Source organism: Thalassophryne amazonica, chromosome 5, assembly GCF_902500255.1.
Source record: "Thalassophryne amazonica chromosome 5, fThaAma1.1, whole genome shotgun sequence".
NCBI lineage: Eukaryota > Metazoa > Chordata > Actinopteri > Batrachoidiformes > Batrachoididae > Thalassophryne > Thalassophryne amazonica.
Genome location: NC_047107.1, coordinates 3,045,516 through 3,067,239, shown reverse-complemented (window position 1 = coordinate 3,067,239; position 21,724 = coordinate 3,045,516). Strand labels below are relative to the sequence as shown.

The following is a 21,724-nucleotide window of genomic DNA, read 5'->3' as shown; positions in this document are numbered from 1 at the left end:
TACAGACATGTTGCTCTCACTCCTATAGTGATGAAGTTGCTTTGAGAGACTTGTGCTGAAACATCTTAAAGGCTCTCCTCCTCCTGATCTCGACCAACACCAGTGTGCGTACAGAGCCAATAAGTCGACAGCAGATGCTAAGAACATGGCACTTATGCAACTCTAAGTCACCTAGAACAACCAGGCTCATATGTAAGGATGTTCTTTTTGGATTTTAGTTCCACCTTCAATTGTATCTCGGGTTGGTATCAAAAACCGGTTCCTTTCGGGTATCGTTAAGAAATGATTCGATCCACCGACATCAACGATTCCCTTATCGGTCCTTCAGAGTGGCCGTTGTTTTGGGGGGTGTTTGTCAGGAAAATGATCATTTCTCTACATTGATTACACACCTGCAGCGGGTCTGTAATCAACTTTTCTGCAGCGCGACTTTACTTTGAACCTTGAACCAACTGAAGCAGTGATTCGCAGATCAAAGCAGTGCTTCGATCTACGATTCATGGATTCATTGTTTTATTTCACTTTAACCTAATTTTTCCCCTCTAAAACCCTGAGGAGCATATGTCTGTGAGTAATATTTAATATTTTTATGTTAAATCGACCTGTTATGGTCTTCTGAAACAGTTGATAGATGTATTTTATAACTTAAAAATGGGACCGATGCTAACGCATTAGCATGTCTATGGCGTTTTCAATGTTAGTTACCATTAAGCTGTTCGCATCAGCAAGTTTGTGTTGATTTGTTTTCTGTATAATTAATGGCTCAGCGTTCGTTGCCGTAAAAGAGTCAAATTGTAATTTTTTAAATTTATTTTTATTCATATATTAATAATAATAGCAACAACAATCAGTCTACATAATAGACAATAATAGACTAATAATGTTACAATACAATTTTAGAGAAAGACAAAAAGAACCTAATTAAACAAAACAACAGAAAAGATAAAACCAACTAACAATGAAAATAAATAAATACATATGGAAATAAATGTGTTTCGTGTGAACACCTAGTGACTCTTACACCTCCACTTCATCCTTGTTTTATTTAAGTTTAATGACAATTTGTTTTGGTCAAACCATATTTTCAATGTGTTAATTTCTTCAGTGATTTCCTCCAGAACTATCTGCCAAACTAGAAAACTGCTGCATCCTAGTAAGAGCAGAATACTACTGGAATGAATTTGAATAAGGAAAGTTGTTGTTTTTTCCTCACTAAATGGATGCTGCACTCACTGCAGTTTATTGTCTGGAATAGTCCCAGATTGCATTTCAGAGCTTCTAGAATCCAATCATTTCCATGCAGGTGGTTTTGGGGGGTAATTTTGGGTTTCAGCTTTTTTTGTTTTTCACCACTTTCATCCCTGAATATGTCAATCGTGAGTCACTCCTCTGTTCTGTTCACACAGCTCCAAACTCTGCGCGGCTCTCTAACGAGAGAAGTTAGAACGATAGAGTCCAGTCGGAATGAATAAATTTAAAGCAAAACGCCATTTAAATCAAATGAAACCTCTTTCCAAACGTTGTAATACAAACAAACTGCAATCGATCAAAACGTATTTTTCCTCCCAAAACCAGACGTCCTGCGCTGACGTGGAGCAGCCGGCTGAGCTCAGCTCAGAGGTACGGAGAGACATTCATGCCAAAATGTCTGAAAGGAAACGCTTTTGACAAAAACTACAGATTTTATTTTTATTTATATCCAGAGATCAAGGATCCAGTGACCAATTTAAAATGATGTTGACATAGAAAACCTGTAAAACCTACTTTTAGTACACAGAAAATTCACAAGAGGTATCGATAAGGGAACTGATAAGGAATCGGATAGATAAGCAGAATCGATAGATAAAATCTTATCAATACCCATCGCTAATTGTATCATCCCCAGCCGCCTGCTCTCTCAGCTACAGGACCTGGGGGCTGACCACAGTATATGTAGATGGGTGGGGATTTTCTTACCAACCGGTTGTAGTCAGTGAGGGTGGGGTCTTACCACTCCCCAGTTTTAAAGCTGAACACAGCCCCCCCCCCCCAAGGATGTGTGTTAAGCCCCTTATTTTATACCTTATACACTTAGGCTCACCCATCCAAACAGCAGCATCATCATCAAATTTGCAGATGATACTACTGTGGCTGACCTAATACAGCATGGTAATGAGGCCGCTTACAGGGGGGGGTGTCTCTAAACTCAGTGAGTGGTGCGTAATGAACAACTTGGCTCTAAACAACTCCAAAACTAAGGAATAGTTCTGGACTTTAGGAAGAGGTGGGATGATGATCCACCCCCACTGTCAGGACCTGACATGGACATTGAACATCACATCACTAGTCATAAAAGCACAGCAGGGACTGTACTTTTTAAGGACCCCGAGGAGATCCAGTCTGCCCTAGCCATTGCTTCTGTCCTTTTACAAATGCTCCATTGAGAGCATTTTGACTCATGATGTGCTGGTGTGGTTTAGCAGCTGCACTGTCGGACAAGAAAGCACTGGACAGAGTAGTTAAGTCTGCTCAAAACATTATTAACTGTGATCTCCCGCCTCTCACAGATATTTACAAAACAGATCCTTGCATTGGGCAAGAGGGATAATACACAATCTGGCTCATACATTGTTCACCCTTATGCCCTCTGGGAGGCGCTATAGGGCTTTAAAGGGGCACACAACCAGACTGATGAACAGTTTTTTCCCTTGGGCAATAAGAGCCCTGAATTCATTGCACTCCGTGTCTATTGTGTGTGTGTAATATGTTAATGTCCTAATTTGTTACTCTTAAATGGGCGAGTGTTATTTCTGCCATTGTGGAGTTGGTTTTAAGTTTCGTTGCACTCATGCAATGACAATAAAGATTTTTCTGATTCAATCATTGTTCATGTCCTCAAACTGCCAGTAACCTGTTCATCTCTACATATTCCTGCAGTGGTTTTATTGTGTACAGGTGGAAACAGTGTTGGCCAATTGTATCGTAGGAATTATGACTTTTAGATTTGAGACTGATTAATGATTACCGAGTAATGTTTAAATTAAAGTACCTATGCTTTAAATAGGTGGTGCCCTAATACTGTCGAAGTAATTAAAAGTGATTCCAATTAAATATTGTCTTTACTAATAACGGGGACCAAGGTAAGTCATCCTTATGGGGACCCCATAAGGATGGCATTTCAATATTAAAGATTAATAAATCTTAATATTCAAATTCTGCGAATTCCATCTAAGTCATGGCTGAAACGGGCAGCTGGTTTCTCAGCTCCAACTGACCCATTAAAATAGCTGATTAAAAGTTACAAACAGATAAATGAACACAGGACTACAAGACAAGGTAACTGTAGTGATGACTTTGATTCAAAAAACAAAGCGAAAAGACACAAGAGGAAAAATGAAGACAGTAAAGTAGGCTCCAAACAGCTAACGCTAGCCGAACCTAGGCCATTGAGAGCTTTGCGAGCTCCGATAGGAAAATAAAGACTCTTTTGGCAACTTAAAGACTTCTCTTTCAAGGTTGGAATCCACTATGGATGATTTCAAACAACGAACCGAGGGGCTTGATAAGAGACTGGGTAACACGGAGGAAAGAGAGGGTGCTGTCAAGGATGGATACAAGCAGCGTGAAAGGTACTGAGCTACTTGCTAAAACGGGAAGCTAACCTCTCTGTTAAATGTGATGACATGGAGAATAGACTATTGTAACAACATAAGGCTCTATGGTATACCAGAAGGGGCTAAGAAAGTCAAGTTTGTAACTGACTTTTTGTATAACTCGCTCAAGTTACAAGAAGGAACTGATATTAAACCAGAAAGAGCACACAGAACCCTGGGCCCAAAGTCAAGCGATGCTGCTGCAGCCCCGAAATCAATCACAGTTCATTTTCTGGATTTCAAAGTGAAACAGGCAGTGCTGCAGCAGGTGTGGAAGCAAAAGAACGCTGAGTTCCAGGGACTTAAGTTCTACTTTGACCAAGATTACTCCACTGAGGTGCAGAGGAAGAGGAAAAAGGTTTGAGTGGTAATAAAAAAGCTGAAAGAAAAGAATGTCAAAGAACAGTCGCCCTACCAAGCCCAGCTGGGACTTTCTTTGGACACAGGCGTCAAGCAAGTCCCCTCCCTACTGGAGGCACAGTCAGCTCTGAGAGAGCTGGGCATGGAGGCAGTGATGGAGGAGCGGGACGTACTGGAGAGGGAACTGGTTTGAGACGGGCGGACAACTCGGAGCGAGCGCAGAAAGAACCAACAGTTAATCCCAGCAGAAATGAGGTCCTTAATCTGTGAAGACAATGAAAATTCAAGGCTCACTGGTTGTGAGTAAAGAAGGTGAGACTACAATAGGAGTCAAAGTGGACATTTGCAGAGACTGAATGTAACAATCTGACATCTCATTTATCAGGTAACTGAAGGGGACCCGTTTGTTTTCAGCTATTATTTTATGACTATGTAATATTTTGTTGATAGGAGTCTTTGCGGGGGTGAGGGAAAAGGATTCCCCTTTAGTATTCGTCTTTTATTGCAACATGATTACAAGCCGGGGATTTCCTGGATGATTGCCGCGATTGCACTTCATTCAGTCAGCCCAGAGAGCTACGGCTCTCTGCCCAAGAGTCACCGGGAGTGGGAGGCCCTTATAGTTATTTTTTTTTACTTATTCTGTTTTCAAGGGCCACCTACTGGATTTTTGGAATTCTATGTAGAGTCTTTATGGTGTGGTTTATCATTGGTTAAGGTTCAGTGGATCTTAGCAAAAGTCAATGTTGGTGTTCTTACTGTTGGAACAAACACCAGCTATGGATGGTATAAAGTTGTTAGCTATAACATAAATGGGGTCACCCATCCCACAAAAAGGGGAAAAAAATGTCACAGGTGAAGAGGTTGAATTGCTCAATTGCTTTACTTCAGGAGACCCACCTCAATGACAAGGAACACAGGAAACCTGAGAGGGACTGGGTCGGCCAAGTATTTAGTGCTGCTTGTGAAAAGGGTAGCAAAAGAGGGGAGGCTATTCTGTGCCACGAGGCTCTGGGGATGACTGTGGATAGAACATATGAAGATTAAAAGGGCCATCATATTATGGTTGTGGGGACAACTGAGGAGATCAGGATAACAATTTTAAATTTATAAACATCGAATGAGGATGACACAGGATTCTACAAAATTAATTTTTAACTAAGCATGGGGAGGGATTCTTGATAGTAGGGGGAGATTTTAAATTAGAAGTTAGACTAACAACCGTTCGAGCAGGGACATACATTGAGGAAAACAAAAGATTTGTGTAATATGGTGGAAGAGTTAGGTTTAGTAGGCGTATAGTGGCAAAAACACCCAAAGGAGAGAGGCTTTTCAAAGGTCCATAAGAGCTACTCCAGAACTGATTTGTTTTGTGTACTGAAAAAGGATGCCTATATTGTTGTGGATTGTTACATAGATCCCATAACGATATCAGACCATGGTCCCATTGTGATGTCAATAAGGTTCGAGAATGAAAAAAGAATTAAACCTTGGAGGATGAATGTATCACTTTTGAATGATCTGGAAGTAGTTCAGAATATAAAGCAGGAATGGGGGGACTATACGGAACAGAATGACAATGGAGAAGTTTCAATTTCCACTTTATGGGAAGCTGCAAAAGTGGTGTTAAGGGGAAAACATTGCACTTTCATCTAAAATAAGGACAGACAGAGAAAGAGATAAAGAATGAAAAAGATTAGAAGACTATATAACTGATTTACAGAAAGAGCATAAAAAGACAAATGAAATGAAAAATTTTGAAATCTCTGACCTTAGACAGGTGCTGAACAACTTACTGACATATGAAGCTGAGTGGGCCGTGCGTTTTGCCAATCAAAGATACTACGAGTCAGGACGTAGGGCCAGTAGGCTACTGGACTTTCAGTTACGCAAAGTGCAAGCAAACCGCACTGTGGCGAGAATAGTAAACCCATCTTCAAGAAAAGTAGTATCGCACCCTAAAGACATAGCCAAGGCATTTTCAGTTTATTATGAGGCACTGTATGATTCACCAAAAATAGACAACAAAGCGGAGAAAATTGACAACCTACTAGGAAAAATTAATGCCTGGTTCACACGGCAAGATAATTAGGCCAATATTGGACCCGATCTTCCCCTTCCTACAATCTTAAGGACGCCCTGACAATCGTGATGATGCTAAAGATAATCTTATCAGATATTCCTGCCGTGTGTGGTGTGTTCAGAGCACCCTGATCTGCTCAGAAGGACATCAGGGGCGCTCCGATCACAAATCGGGGATATTTAACATGTTGGATAGTCTTAGCCCGATATCGCAGCGTGTGTTGTGTCCTCTGACCACAAACAAGCACGCAGCCTGCTGAATGTGATGTGTAGCCAATCAGAAAGTGAGGTGACGGACGCACGGGGGGAAACTAAAATCAAAACAGCTGTTCTATCTTACCAGAAAGGCTGGTGGTCGCGCTGTCAAGTATTCTATTGATTATTCTAGGAATTGGATAAAAAGTACTTTTTAAACAACATCAATAGTCCAGGGCTCTCCCTAAGCAATGGCACAATGTCACTGCCCCAAAGTCTTAGTAAATCAGAAGAGACACACATCCAAGATGTGTGGTGTGCTGGATCAAAAAGAGAGACAAATATCAAAGCAAAAATCCACACAACCTGAGTGCTCCCATGAAAAAAGCTTTATTTGGACACAAATAGCAAAATAGCTGCACCAAAGTCTTGACATTTTGCTGAAATGGATGGGATGTGGGTTCTGTTTTGTTTTTTCCCCAACTTGTAAAATTTAACCTTTTTTTTTTTATTATTTTAAGGTTGGTGAACTGGGTCCCAGTGTTTTGTTTTGGGTTTTTTTTTTTAACTCTTTCTCTGCAACTCTGCAGATGCATTTCAGCTGGAGGTTGAACATGTAGCCTCACAGTCAGTTTTTTCTTATTATTATTTTATTTAAGTTACTGTGTTTGTGAAGCGTTGTGTGTTGCCCCCAAAAAAAAGAAGCAAAAATTAAAAAGTGAAACACTCTGTGCGAGTCTGAGCAAAACACAGAAGGAAGAGTGGACTTTTGTTGAGAGGATCTTTCAGAAACTGCTTGTCAGTGTGTCCAGGGACGGAGCTGTGACTCGCCCGGTGTGAGGGGAGCGCTGAGCCCCTCACACCGGGCAGAGAGAGACAGCAGCCGGCCGCCGGGTCAAGTCACTCCCCACGTCGAGCGGACTGTGTTTTTTTTTTGTTTAATAATAGACAAACACACTGCTTTGCTTTAAATGTGCAGTCTGTTAATCAGCACAGATGCTCATCATCTCTTTTGGATGATCAGCGTGGACCCTCTCTCTTAAAAGGCTCTATTTGTGTCACGTTGGAAAACGATAGCTTTAGGAGCTAATTTGATTAGCATTTACACAGTTTATGGACATGCTCCACACTTCTGTTTTTTCTGGGGATGTTACAGCGCCACACACAGGCCTGGTATATGTACTACAATGTTACATGAAGCTTCGAGGCACAGAATTTGCCTCGAACATTTTTTGCAATTGAATTATTCAAGTTACTCGACTAATCATTTCAGCCCTAGTTTTATCATTAAATCTTTTCACTGGAGAAGAACATTTCAGAGTACTCACAAAGTCATCCCCGGAATCTGCTCCGCCCGAGGTGATGGACTCCTTACTGATGGAGCGGGGTATGCGGATACCGCTGCGGGGCGCTATGGCTGCCTCCTCTGCTATCTTCTTTTTCAATTTGGCAAACATCTCAATTCTCTTCAGAGCCTCACACAGCGTTGTTTACAGTTCAGGAATGCTGTTGTGTCCTCATCCAGTATGGCTCAAACGTAGGCAGTGCCAGGATTTTCATTCTGCTCCCTGTGGAGAAACAAGTGACCGTTAACACAGTGCCAGACTGTAGGGATGTGGTGACCACGAGATGCTCAGTCATTTCATGTTCACCATCTGTGCAGACAACACACTGACTGAGCAGACAGCGCCACGTGGTACGGCCTAAAATCACACTGCAACACCATCTGAAGCACACACACCAATATCTTTTCCTGTACAACTAAGATTAGAATCAATCCACTGTGTTAGTCATGTCACAGCCTGAGACCTGAAGCATTTTGCCACAACTGACAACACTTACACTTGTCCAAAATAACAAGGAAGGAAAGTTTATTTATATAGCACTTTTCAAGATACAATCACAAAGGACAGAGAAATTAAAAACAGCAGAACATAAAACCAAATAACTAGATAAAAGCCAGTCTATACAAAATGAGTCTTGAGCTTGACTTGAAACATTTCAACTGAGTCCACAGAACGTAGGCCCAAAGGCAGTGCATTCCACATTTCAGGAGCCACCACCTCAGAAGCACAGTCTCCCCTGGTCTTCAGTCTCATCCTAGGCACAACCAACAGACCTCAGAGGCCGCTTGTCACATAAGGATGTGGTAGCTCGGCCAGATAAGGGAGTATTTGACTGTACAGAGCTCTATAAGGTAGAACCAAAATTTTAAATTAGAGTCTAAAATAGATGGGGAGCAGTGGTGGACACAGAAGCTAACTTTTTTGTTCGCTGATTAGCATTTCAGAAAACCATCAGCGGACCAGCTTCTGCTAAATTTAGTTCCAATAACTAACATACTTTTGCGGGCATAGTGAATAAAGCTTAACAACTAAACACATTTGTAAAGCCTGAAATTACAGATTTTGGTGTCTGCCTGTTACATGTTTTGTAGCAGACAGACAGCTATGAGAGGTAGAGCTCAATCTTCTGCCAGCAGAGGAGAGCTGACCACCAACACCATACAGACGTATCACAGGAGTCATGCACAGCAAAACAGTATTGACTTATGGTTAAAATTTTAAACAAACTAATTCCGGACAGGTTATTGAAATTAATGTCACCTCTGTCATTTTACAAAGTGAAAATATCAGTTATATGTTTTAGTTTTAAAGTAATGCACTAATTTTGAAGGTTTTAGCGTTTTACAGACACACATGCCAAAAACATTATGGGAAAATGAGTTTCCTGTCATCAGTGGTTGGTCGGTATATGTATTAAATAAATAAATAAATATATAAATCTGTATTTGTAAATATGTCCCTTTTTTCCATTTGTACGTGGTCTGTCCATAAATTAACGGTCCTTTTTATTTTTTTTTTTTAAATAGGTTGGGACATGTCTATCTCGGCTTTCAGTGCTTACTAGTTGAGTGAGTATAAAAGAACTTGTGGAGAGCTGGACATGTCCCAACTTGTCCTCTAACACTCCGAAACGGAGGTGTTCCTTTGTCTCGCTTTATCAGCGAATCGGTCGTGACGCGCGAAGCCTCCACGCGGCTTTCCATGACAAAATCTCTTGTTAAAAGTGAAATCTGCTGGAAAATGGCTGATGTCCAGGTCTTGTGATAACCAGAGAAAGAGCACACGACGGTCTCGTATCCACAGAGCCATCAGCTTAGAAATGATCCAGTGGTTTGTGCCGCATCGTCGCAGCTCGCAGCGCGGCACACCGACCGTCCTTAAAGGGGTCCTTAAACCTGTAGTTACAGTCCTTATTCTCTGTGAAGCCCGTAAAATTTTCACTGAAAGCCAGATAAATTTTTCGAATGGTTTCCAGGTGCCAGTCTCTAACAGCTTCTGAAAAAATTCTGATGTAAAAAAAGTCCTTTTCATTCCGCCATTTCCAGACAATGAAAATCCGACAAGGGGGCGGGACCACTCCTTCCACAAGGCGTACTCACAGGCGAATGACGTCACCGACAGGCGTGGAAAAACTCACACATGCGCACGAGGATTCAAGCATGTCTGACGTAAAAACATATGAATGAAATCCATATAGTTTTTGAAAAAAATAAAAAGGTACGATACTTTATGGACAGACCTTGTATAAAAAAAAAAGGCAATTTGGAATATTCCTGGAAGCGGTGTACAGTGGCCTCAACTGCAAAGCCACACTACTCCTTAACCTCTCAATTAATGCCCATGACCAACCGTATCAAAAGCTGCAGAGACAAGTACAGAATATTCTGCATCTCTGCACATTAAAAAAATTGTTTGAAACTCTGAGAAGGGCAGTTTCTGTAGAGTGCAAGTGATGAAACCGAGACGGGAATTTATCCAAAATATTATGTTCATTTAAAACCTCATTAAGCTGTTGGTTACACTTTATCCAAAACTTTACAAATCAAAGGCAATGCTGAAATTAGTCTAAAATTTTGAAGGACCAAAGGGTTAGCATGAGGACTTGTCCCACACTGGAAATCAAATTTCTCTCAGAATGTTAAAAAGAAGCCCAGCTGAACACACAATATCCATTTCCTGCATGGGTTATTCCATATGAACTCAACCAGCGGTCCCACTGACTCAGATTTTGGGGAAAAGAAAAGGTGTTGCTGTCTCCACATATACAACCCCTGGCAAAAATTATGGAATCACCGGCCTCGGAGGATGTTCATTCAGTTGTTTAATTTTGTAGAAAAAAGCAGATCACAGACATGACACAAAACTAAAGTCATTTCAAATGGCAACTTTCTGGCTTTAAGAAACACTATAAGAAATCAAGAAAAAATAATTCTGGCAGTCAGTAACGGTTACTTTTTTAGACCAAGCAGAGGGAAAAAATTATGGACTCACTCAATTCTGAGGAATAAATTATGGAATCATGAAAAACAAAAGAACGCTCCAACACATCACTAGTATTTTGTTGCACCACCTCTGGCTTTTATAACAGCTTGCAGTCTCTGAGGCATGGACTTAATGAGTGACAAACAGTACTCTTCATCAATCTGGCTCCAACTTTCTCTGATTGCTGTTGCCAGATCAGCTTTGCAGGTTGGAGCCTTGTCATGGACCATTTTCTTCAACTTCCAAAGACTTTCAATTGGATTAAGATCTGGACTATTTGCAGGCCATTACATTAACCCTATGTGTCTTTTTGCAAGGAATGTTTCAAAGTTTTGCTCTATGGCAAGATGCATTATCATCTTGAAAAATGATTTCATCATCCCCAAACATCCTTTCAATTGATGGGATAAGAAAAGTGTCTAAAATATCAACGTAAACTTGTGCATTTATTGATGATGTAATGACAGCCATCTCCCCAGTGCCTTTACCTGACATGCAGCCCCATATCATCAATGACTGTGGAAATTTACATGTTCTCTTCAGGCAGTCATCTTTATAAATCTCATTGGAACGGCACCAAACAAAAGTTCCACCATCATCACCTTGCCCAATGCAGATTCGAGATTCATCACTTAATATGACTTTCATCCAGTCCATCCTCCGAGGCCAGTGATTCCATAATTATTGCCAGGGGTTGTATACAGACAGACTGGCGTCCTGTCCCGGGTGTACACTGCCTCATGCTTGCTTGGGATAGCCTCCAGCCTCCTGTGACCTTTAATTGGAGAAAATGATTGAAGATGAGTGACTGTAGGCACATTCAAAACAGGACTGGTTGCGTGTCCCAGCCGGGGCTTATAGTAGGAATTAACCCTTTTCTGTTAATTTCCCGCACTCACATTTATCGAAAAATAATGGGGTAGGGCGAATTAATACCTCAATATCTCCATAAGTATTAGGGCTAGAAAAAATTTCTATACACCAAAATGTTTGTTTTAATGTAGACTTTTCTGACTTTTAATGTAGCTGAAACTCCAAACCTGAAAGATCTAGAGAAGATCTGTATGGAGGAGTGGACCAAAATCCCTGCTGCAGTGTGTGAAAACGACAGGAAACGTTTGACCTCTGTAAATGCAAACAAAGGCTACTGTACCAAATATTAATATTGATTTTCACAGGTGTTGAAATACTTATCTGCAGCAGGAACATACAAATTAAAAAAAAAAAAAAAAAAAAAATCATACATTGTGATTTCCAGAATTTTTTTAGATTATGTTTCTCACAGTGGACGTGCACCAAAGATGAAAATTTCAGACCCCTCCATGATATATATATATATATATGATGATTTGGGCTTTTTTTCCCCATCAGAATTTTTTCAGAAACTGTTAGAGCCTGGCAGCTGGAAACCATTCGAAAAATTTATCTGGCTTTCGGTGAAAATTTTACGGGCTTCACAGAGAATAAGGAGTGTTACTACAGCTTTAAGGACTGCCCACAAAGGCGCACGGCGCGCCATGCTCCAAGCTGCCATCGAGAGGCAGAAACCACCACATCATTTCTAAACGGATGGCTGTGTGGAACCGGGACCGTCATGTGCAATTTCTGTTGTTATCACAAGAGCTGGACATCAGCCATTTTCCGGCAGATTTCACTTTTAACAAGAGATTTTGTCATGGAAGCCGCGCGGAGGCTTTGCGCGTCACAACCGATCCGCTGATGAAGCGAGACAAAGAACACCTCCGTTTCGGAGTGTTAAAGGACAAGTTGGACATGCCTAGCTCCGCTTTCAGTGCTTACCAGTCGAGTGAGTATAAGAGAAATTGTGGAGAGCTGGGCATGTCCCGACTTGTCCTTTAACACTCCGAAACGGAGGTGTTTATATATTATATATATATATATATATATATATATATCTCCATCCATTTTCTTCCGCTTTATCCAGAGTCGGGTCGCTGGGGCAGCAGCTCAAGCAAAGCCGCCCAGACCTCCCGATCCACACACACCTCCCCCAGCAACTCCGGGGGAACCCCAAGGCGTTCCCAAGCCAGCCGAGAGATGTAGTCCCTCCAGCGTGTCCTGGGTCTTCCCCGGGGCCTCCTCCCAATGGGACATGCCCGGAACACCTCTCCAGCGAGGCGTCTAGGGGGCAAAGATGCCCGAGCCACCTCAACTGACTCCTTTCGACGTGGAGGAGCAGCGGCTCGACTCTGAGCTCCTCCTGAGTGACCGAGCTCCTCACCCAATCTCTAAGGGAGTGCCCAGCCACCCTGCGGAGGAAACTCATCTCGGCCGCTTTTACTCACGAGCTCGTTCTTTCAGTCATGAGCTAAATCTCATGACCATAGGTGAGGATCGGAACGTAGATCGATCAGTAAATCGAGAGCTTTGCCCCCCTACTCAGCTCTCTCTTCACCACGATGGTCCGATACAGCGACCGCATCACTGCAGATGCTGCACCGATCCGTCTATCGATCTCACGCTCCATCCGTCCCTCACTCGTGAACAAGACCCTGAGATACTTAAACTCCTCCACTTGAGGCAAGGACACTCCACCGACCTGAAGAGGGCAAAGCACCTTTTTTCCGGTCGAGAACCATAGCCTCGGATTTGGAGGTTGCTGATTTTCATCCCGGACGCTTCACACTCAGCTGCAACCGCCCCCAGTGCACGCTGAAGGTCCTGATTTGATGAACCCAACAGAACCACATCGTCCACAAACAGCAGAGACGAGATTCTGTGGTTCCCAAACCAGACCCCCTCTACACCCTGGGTGCACCTAGAAATTCTGTCCATAAAATAATGAACAGAACCGGTGACAAAGGGCAGCCCTGATGGAGGCCAACGTGCACTGGAAACAGGTTTGACTTACTCCTGAGGCGTCAGACGGTTTGCCAGAATCTCTTCGAGGCCGACTGATAGTCCTCCTCCATGGCCTACCCGAACTCCTCCCAGACCCGGGTTTTTGCCTCTGCGACCACATGGGCTGCGGCACGCTTGGCCTGCCGGTACCTGTCAGCTGCATCTGGGGTCCCACCTACCAACAAAGATAAGTAGGACTCCTTCTTTAGCTTGACGGCATCACCTTACTTCCAGTGACCACCACTGGGTTCGGGGATTGCCGCCGCAACAGGCACCAGAGACCTTGCGACCACAGCTATGAGCGGCCGCATTGACAATGGAGGTGGAGAACATGGTCCACTCGGACTCCATGTCTCCAACCTCCCCCGGGATCTGGGAGAAGCTCTCCCGGAGGTGGGAGTTGAAGACCTCGCTGACAGAGGGTTTCCGCCAGTCGTTCCCAGCAGACCCTCACGATACGTTTGGGCCTGCCAGGTCTGACAAGCTTCCTCCCTCCCAGCGGATCCAACTCACCACCAGGTGGTTATCGGTCGACAGCTCTGCCCCTCTCTTCACTCAAGTGTCCGAGACACGTGGCTGAAGGTCAGATGATACGACTACAAAGTCGATCATCGACCTCCGGCTCAGGGTGTCCTGGTGCCACGTGCACTTATGGACACCCTTGTGCTCGAACATGATGTTCGTGATGGACAAACTGTGACTAGCACAGAAGTCCAACAACTGAACACAACTCGGGTCCAGATCGGGAGGCCGTGCTTCCCGATCACCCACCTCCAGGTCTCACTGTTGATGCCCACGTGGGCGTTGAAAACCCCTAAGAGAACAATGGAGTCCCCAGATGGAGCGCTATCTAGTACCCCTCCAAGGGACTCCAGGAAGGTCGGGTACTCTACACTGCTGCTCAGCCCGTAGGCCGAGACAATGGTGAGAGACCTGTCCCCGACTCGAAGGCATAGGGACGCGACCCTCTCATTCACCGGAGTGAACTCCAACACATGGCAACTGAGCTGGGGAGCAATAAGCAATGCGACCCCAGCTCTCCGCCTCTCCCCGTGGGCAACGCCAGAAAAATGAAGCGTCCAGCACCTCTCCAGGAGTTGGGTACCAGAGCCCAAGCTGTGCGTGGAGGTTAGCCCGACTATCTCTAGTCGGTATCTCTTAGCCTCCCGCACAAGCTCAGGCTCCTTCCCCCGAGCAAAGTGACATTCCACGTCCCAACAGCCAGGGGCTGTGAGCATGGACCGGGGCGCCGGGCCACCCGCCCTCGACCGCCACCCAACCCCCATGGCCCCCTCTGCAGGTGGTACCCAACCCTCTCTGCACCTGACCCCCATGGCCCCCTCTGCAGGTGGTACCCAACCCTCTCTGCACCTGACCCCCATGGTCCCCTCTGCAGGTGGTGAACCCACAGGAGGGCGGGCCCACGTCGCTCTTTCGGGCTGAGCCCGGCCGGGCCCCATGGGCTAAGGCCCGACCACCAGGCACTCGCGCGCGAGCCCCAACCCCAGGCCTGGCTCCAGGGTGGGGCCTCGGCTCCGCCATACCGGGCGACGTCTCGGTCCTTGATTTTTTTTACTGGTCATGGAGGTTCTGAACTGCCCTTAGTCTGACCCGTCACCTAGGACCTGCTTGCCTTGGGAGACCCTACAGGGAGCACAAAGCCCCCGACAACATAGCTCCTAGGATCATCCGGGTACACAAACTCCCCCACCACGATAAGGTGGCAGCTAGAGGGGGAGATATATATATATATATATATATATATATATATTCTATTTCTAGTTCATTTTCTTATGTCCTGTACTGTTACAAGTATTATTATTTATTATTGCTTATTCTTGCACACGCTGTTTGATAAACATTTTCCTCTACTTGCACCCATCTTGTGTGTTTTTTTGAGAGCTGACGTAACGTGAATTTCTCCTCTGTGAGATCAATAAAGTTTATCTTTAAAGTTCACTCTACTAGCTTACTATAGGAAGACAAAATACATATTCTATATGCTACCTAATGGAAACCCCAAACTTACTACATGTTGATATCTATTAAAGAACCCATAAACTGAAGAATATTAAAATCTACACCATGTAAAATAAATTTGTAAATCACAAAATAAGCTAACTATAGCTAGATGAGCTACCGTTAAATTAGCCGTTAATAAGTCAACCATACCTTGCTAGCCAACAAGGCTAAACAAAGTCAGTAACAAGCTCATAAAGTAGAATAGTGTAGTTTAACCTTACAATAACGGTATTAACAAATACATATAAAAGCAAATGTAAACAAAAGTGTGTATTAATGTTAGCTTCCTAAACAGAAGAGAACTGACTATATTGGTTCAAGGAGTCTTTAATATCCCCAAAGGGGCAATTTGGCTTGCAGCAGCAGCAAAAATACACACCAATTCACACATCCAGTAAAACAGTAACACAAAAAATAGACAATTAAAAAGATGAACAATAACTACAGTTACAAAGACTGGTTTAAAACACCAACTGCAACCGGAATAAAAGACGTTTTAAATCTATTAGGTCTACACTTGGGGACAGTGAACCTGCGGCCGGATGGCAGCAGTGTGAACTCAGCCCATAGAGGATGGCTGGGGTCTGAGGAGACCTGTCTCACCCTTTTCAAAAGATGTGTCCTGTACACATCCTGCAGGTCATTAAAGGCTCCTTGAACCTTGAACCATATTGTTAGCTATGATAAACGGTGCTGCAGCCGGCTAGATGAGCTAACGTTAGCTGTTAGGTTTAACGAATTGTACCCCACTCCTCCATTTTTATGAATATAATAATATTAAAAAAAGAGAAAGTTAAAGTGTGCTGAAATGAAATTCATTCAGTCATGATAGATAGATCAATTGATGGCATAGATTGATTAAGTTTGTAAAGTTTGTTTTTTCATCAGACCAAATTTGGCCCCATTTTTGGTCAATTCAAAATCTGATGTCAAACACCCCGAGAATCCATGCCATTAAAATATGGAGCAAAATGTGCAACTTTGACAAAGCAATTTCAAATCGGAGCACGTGGTTTAGAAAACCAAGCATGAGGCGCCATCAGGGAGTGTGTGTGTCTGTCTCTCTCTCCGTCTGTCTGTCTGTGCTCTCTCTCTCTCTCCGTCTGTCGGTCGTGTGCTCTCTCTCTCTGTCTGTCGGTCGTGTGCTCTCTCTCTCTCTCTGTCGGTCGTGTGCTCTCTCTCTCTCGTCTGTGTCTCTCTCTGTCTGTCGCTGTGTCTCTCTCCTCTGTCTGTCTGTCTGTGTCTCTCTCTCTGTGTCCGCCTGTGTCTCTCTCTCTCCGTCTGTCTGTGTCTCTCTCTCTGTGTGTCCGCCTGTGTCTCTCTCTCTCCGTCTGTCTGTGTCTCTCTCTCTGTGTGTCCGCCTGTGTCTCTCTCTCCGTCTGTCTGTGTCTCTTCTCTGTCTGTCCGTCTGTGTCTCTCTCTCTCCGTCTGTCTGTGCTCTCTCTCTCTGTGTCCGTCTGTGTCTCTCTCTCTCCGTCTGCTGTGCTCTCTCTCCGTCTGTCTGTCTGTTCTCTCTCTCTGTCCGTCTGTGTCTCTCTCTCTCGTCTGTCTGTCTGTGTCTCTCGTGTGTCGTCTGTGTCTCTCTTCTCTGTCTGTGTCTCTCTCTCTCTGTGTGTCTGTGTGTCTGTCTCGTGTGTCTGTGTCCTCTCTCTCTCCGTCTGTGGCTCTCTGTGTGTCCGTCTGTGTCTCTCTCTCCGTCTGTGTCCTCTCGGCTCGTTGTCCGTCTGTTTGCTCTCTCTCTCTCCGTCTGTCGGTCGTGTGCTCTCTCTCTCTGTCTGTCCATCTTTGTGTGGTGTCTCTGTCTGTCCTCTCTCTTCGTCTGTGTCTCTGTCTGTGTGTCCGTCTGTCTCTCTCTCTCTCTTTGTCTGTCTCTGTCTGTCTGTCTGTCCGTCTTTGTGTGTGTCTCTGTCTCCCGCCTCTCTGTCCGTTAGTGTCTCTGTCTGTCTGACTGTGTCCGGCCGCTCCTCTGTCTCTGATCCACAGCTGTTCCATTAGAAAGTGTCTTTGTCTTGTTATTTGCCAGTTGAAGATACTTTACAGAAACCTGTTAATTTTATGAATTGATACATTTAATCATTTTTAATATCTTTGTACGTATTTTAAACCAGTCTTAATCACGTTCTGTGCTGCAAATAACTCTTGCACTTTTGTCTTATCCTCCAAAGTTGTGTGTATCTGTGTAATGTTTAAGAACAAACAAATCAAACAACTTGTTAGCCGTTAGCCTCAAGCGGCTAGGTTAGCCGGTTAGCCGCTAGCGCTGCTCTTACCGTTCGGGCTCGGGGCGGCGCCTGTCACTACTCACTGAAAGCTCGCGGTTTCTTCGTCGTCCACCTGAAAACCTGCTGCCGGGTCTGTTGTCATTTATCCGGTCAGTAAGCAGGAGTTAGCAGTCCTGTTGATGACTACACGTCATCACCCCAAACCAGCTGCCTGATGACGTTGAATATTTCCCTCGGCTGATTGGACAGGAAACTCTTCTTCTTCTTTTGGCAACCAGCTTCTATGGAGCATTACCGCCACCAACTGGACTGCAGTGTTGGTCAGGAGGCTAACATCCCCAAAACCAAATTACAAAAAAAAAAAAAAAACCTACCCTGTGAAGTAATCCTGTATTCTTCAGATATTTATAAAAGTATTTGAGGCAGATCCCACCAGACCCGAGCTGAAGTATGTTCTGTAAGCTGAGGTCCACCTGTCTCCCTGCAGCTGACTGGACAGTAGTAGTCTATGCTGTTGGTACTTTGGACACTGTAGAAAAACATGTTCCATGGTCTCCTGATTGTCACCACAGTCACAGGTTCCGTCAGCATGTTTATTAATCTTAAACAGTGAGCTGTTCAGTCCTGTGTGACCAAACCTCAGTCTCAAAAACACATCCTCCTCCCTTTTGTTTCTGTACGTGTACCTTCCCCTAACAACAGTTCGCTGAATACCATAAAAGTGCCCTGTGTGCCCAGCATCCAATAGGTGCTGCCACTTGCTGATGCCTTTAGCCTTGATCAAACTCTTCAGTTCGCCTTTATTGTGTCTGATGTCAATATCTATAGTGGACGTCCCTGCAGCTTGTTTGGCAAACGTATGAGCCAGCTCATTCCCTCTGACGGCTATATGAGCTGGTACGCCAGCAGCTTTCTCATAAAAACTCAACTTGTCGCACAGACCTGACCTGAAAACAGCCCCTCTCATCGGGGTCCAAAGCAGGAGGCGGGCAGCAACGACGCCCCCAGAGTCCACAGCAGGCAACAGGGCCGGGAGATGCGGCTGGAAGATGGGACCGTCCCATCAAACCCCGGGAAGAAATGAAAAACAGACAACCCCAAAAACCCAACAAAGCCCCACAACACAAAATAACACAAGCTACAGTAAAAAAAAAACAAACAATCAACACCCTCCCTCCAACATGTAGAGGTCAACTCCCCCCCAGAGGACATTCTCGTCAACTCCGGGAGTAACAACCATGGCTGGGGCCATCCAGGAATCCCCAGGCGTATACGGGAGCCTTATCGCCTCCCAGAGGACCATCCCATCAAACCCCAGGAGACACCCCCACGACCCAGAAACCCCCACCCCAGCCAAACACGGCCAGTTGGCCCCACAGTCAAACTCCCCCCCAGAGGACCGTTCCATCAAACCCCAGAGGTGTAAAACAGGAGGAAACATAAACAACATAAAAATCCCAAACCCCCAGGGGACCCCAAAAAACCACCCCAGGTGCAATAAAAACAACGGGAAGCCCCGTTGACCTCCCCAGCACCCCGAAAGACCCTGGAACACCCCCAGAGTCTGTCGGCAGACACGTCGTGGCAAATGTAACCCAGCCCCACCCCCAAAAGGCAGGGGAAAACCGGCAATACGGCCGGTGTCGTCCCTCCGACTATACTCCAGTCTACCGGGAGGGGTGGACAGCTGAAAAGGCGTACGGCTCTGATCGGCCCCACCGCTCCGACTGAAGTATATTCCCACTGCCCCACACCCCAGTGACACCAATGGCGAACGGTCAGAGGCTCACCGAGGCTGGGTGGAACTGGGAATTAACTAAACCTAAATAAAGGCTCTGAACCCCCCCCCCCCCCCCCCCCCCCAGGTGCAGAGGTTTTCTTGGGGATGCCCAGCATAACCAACCTGCACCACCCCACAACACTAAAGACGAACGGTCAGAAGTGTGTGAAGTTGGGTTAGGGGACAGGAAATAAAACCAACAAAACAAACGACCCACACCACTAACAAAAATTAAACAACTATAAATAATAAAAACCCACGCTTACCTGAGCCCAAGCGAACTCCGATCAGCCAGCCTGTTCACTCCACCAGAACTGCCTCAAGTGCTGTACACAAAAATCAGTTCACAAAAAACTCCCCAATTATATCCCAAATAATTCCCAAAAAACACCTGGAGCCATATTACTGTCCTGTCTCCTGACACTCGTTTGACCGGGGCAATATGGCTGTTCTAACCCTTCCGAGTTGCATTGGCTCATCCACTAGAGGAGCTAGAGGTCCCGTCGGAGGAGTCTCAGTGGAGCGAAGAAGAGGCGGTCCGGACCTGTGTCGGGGAAAGCCCCGAGACACAAAACCCCGCTCAGACGTTCACTCTCTCTCCCGTCCATGCTCCTTAATCCGATCATCTAGACGAATAACCAAGGATATCAACTCGTTTAAATCCTTCGGTTCGTCACGGACTACTAGCTCGTCTTTCAGGGAATCATTCAACCCGTCTACAAACACCCCCCCTTAAAGCGGCAGCGTTTCAACCGGATTGTGCAGAAAAGATTCGAAAATCCACAGAATAAGCAGCTGCGCTTCGCCGCCCCTGTCGGAGGTTCAGCAATCGTTGAACCACAGTATTTGTCTTTACCGGATGATCAAAAACCAAACGGAACTCACGGGAAAATTCATCAAAAGATTCTAGCAGTGATGATTTATTGCTCCACAACGCAGTGACCCAAGCCAGGGCGTCCCCTCGCAGCAGATTTGTAACATATGACACACGGCTGCTCTCAGAAGAGAAAGACACCGGTCGCTGAGCAAAAACCAAAAAACACTGCATCAAAAACGGAGCACAAGTCTCCACATCTCCCGAATAAGGTTCTGGATGACATATAACCGGTTCAGGAGCCGAATCTCTGGACGGCGAACTTATCTGTACCGGGCTCGATGGAACCGGAGCTGCAACCACAGGAAGTGGAACTGCCTGCGCTACTAGCTCCATAACACGGGCATCTGTCTGCTGAATTTGGATCGAAAGGTGCTGTACTTGCTCCCAAATCATCTCCAGGTGTTTCTGGACTTTTTCCTGAAAAGGAACTGCCTCTGCCGCTGGGTCCATACTGGAATTGCCGGAGAATTCTGTTATGGTTTGGACGCAGATTGAGGAGCGATCCAGTGTCTGACTGAACCCAGCATCAAATAACCAGAAGCAGTTCCAAAAGAAACAAGTTTTATTTTTTTTTTTCCCCCTAGTGCTGTACATGAAATACTAAACAAAACTGGTGAGGTGAAGAGGCGGCGCGCTTTCTCAGCGTCTCAATAGATCGGAGCCCGAACGTTTTGGACTCAGGAATTCCGCCAACACCCCCCCAGTTGGCTTTTCCCAGGACTGTACTCTGTGAAGGAGGAACAGAGGTGATTATTCTGCAAGGCTTATCTGTAATTGTAAATTTGGCGTTTTTGCGCAGCTATAATTAAATATTGGTGAAAATTATCTGGTTTGCTCCTCACGGCAGTGGCGCGCGGATTGATTATCCTCCACTAGCTGTGAGCATCAGCCCTTTTGAACTAAATCCGAAAGCAGACCTGAACATGTAGCTGATAAGTGTGCCTCTAAATAATATTTTGTGGTAACAGTGTTGAATAACCTCACCTCTGTTCCTCCTTCACAGAGTACAGTCCTGGGTAAAGCCACCTGGGGGGGTGTCGGCGGAATTCCTGAGTCCAAAACGTTCGGGCTCCGATCTATTGAGACGCTGAGAAAGTGCGCCGCCTCTTCACCTCACCAGTTTTGTTTAGTATTTCATGTACAGCACTGGGGAAAAAAAAAACTTGTTTCTTTTGGAACTGCTTCTGGTTATTTGACGCTGGGTTCAGTCAGACGCTGGATCGCTCCTCAATCCGCATCCAAACCATAAGAGAACAGTGCGATTGCGTCAGTGCACCGGATCAGAGCGCAGGTCGTCTGAGCAATTATAACGAGATGTTAAATCTGTCATAAACATACTTTAACAGCTGCACACAAGAAGGAAA

At 45.0% G+C, this 21,724-nt stretch overlaps 1 protein-coding gene across 1 annotated transcript in view; it reads right to left on the bottom strand.

Annotated features, from left to right (window-relative positions):
- golga1 (golgin A1) overlaps positions 1–17,918 on the bottom strand; it is a 298,924-nt gene extending 281,006 nt beyond the window's left edge. Inside the window, exons 1-2 of the mRNA XM_034169655.1 lie at positions 17,752–17,918; positions 7,598–7,837 (exon numbers count right to left, since the gene is read on the bottom strand). Of these exons, the coding sequence (XP_034025546.1) occupies positions 7,598–7,726 (129 nt within the window). The 5' untranslated portion in view covers positions 7,727–7,837; positions 17,752–17,918. The remainder of the gene's footprint in view (positions 1–7,597; positions 7,838–17,751) is intronic.
- Between the last annotated feature and the right edge of the window lie 3,806 nt (positions 17,919–21,724).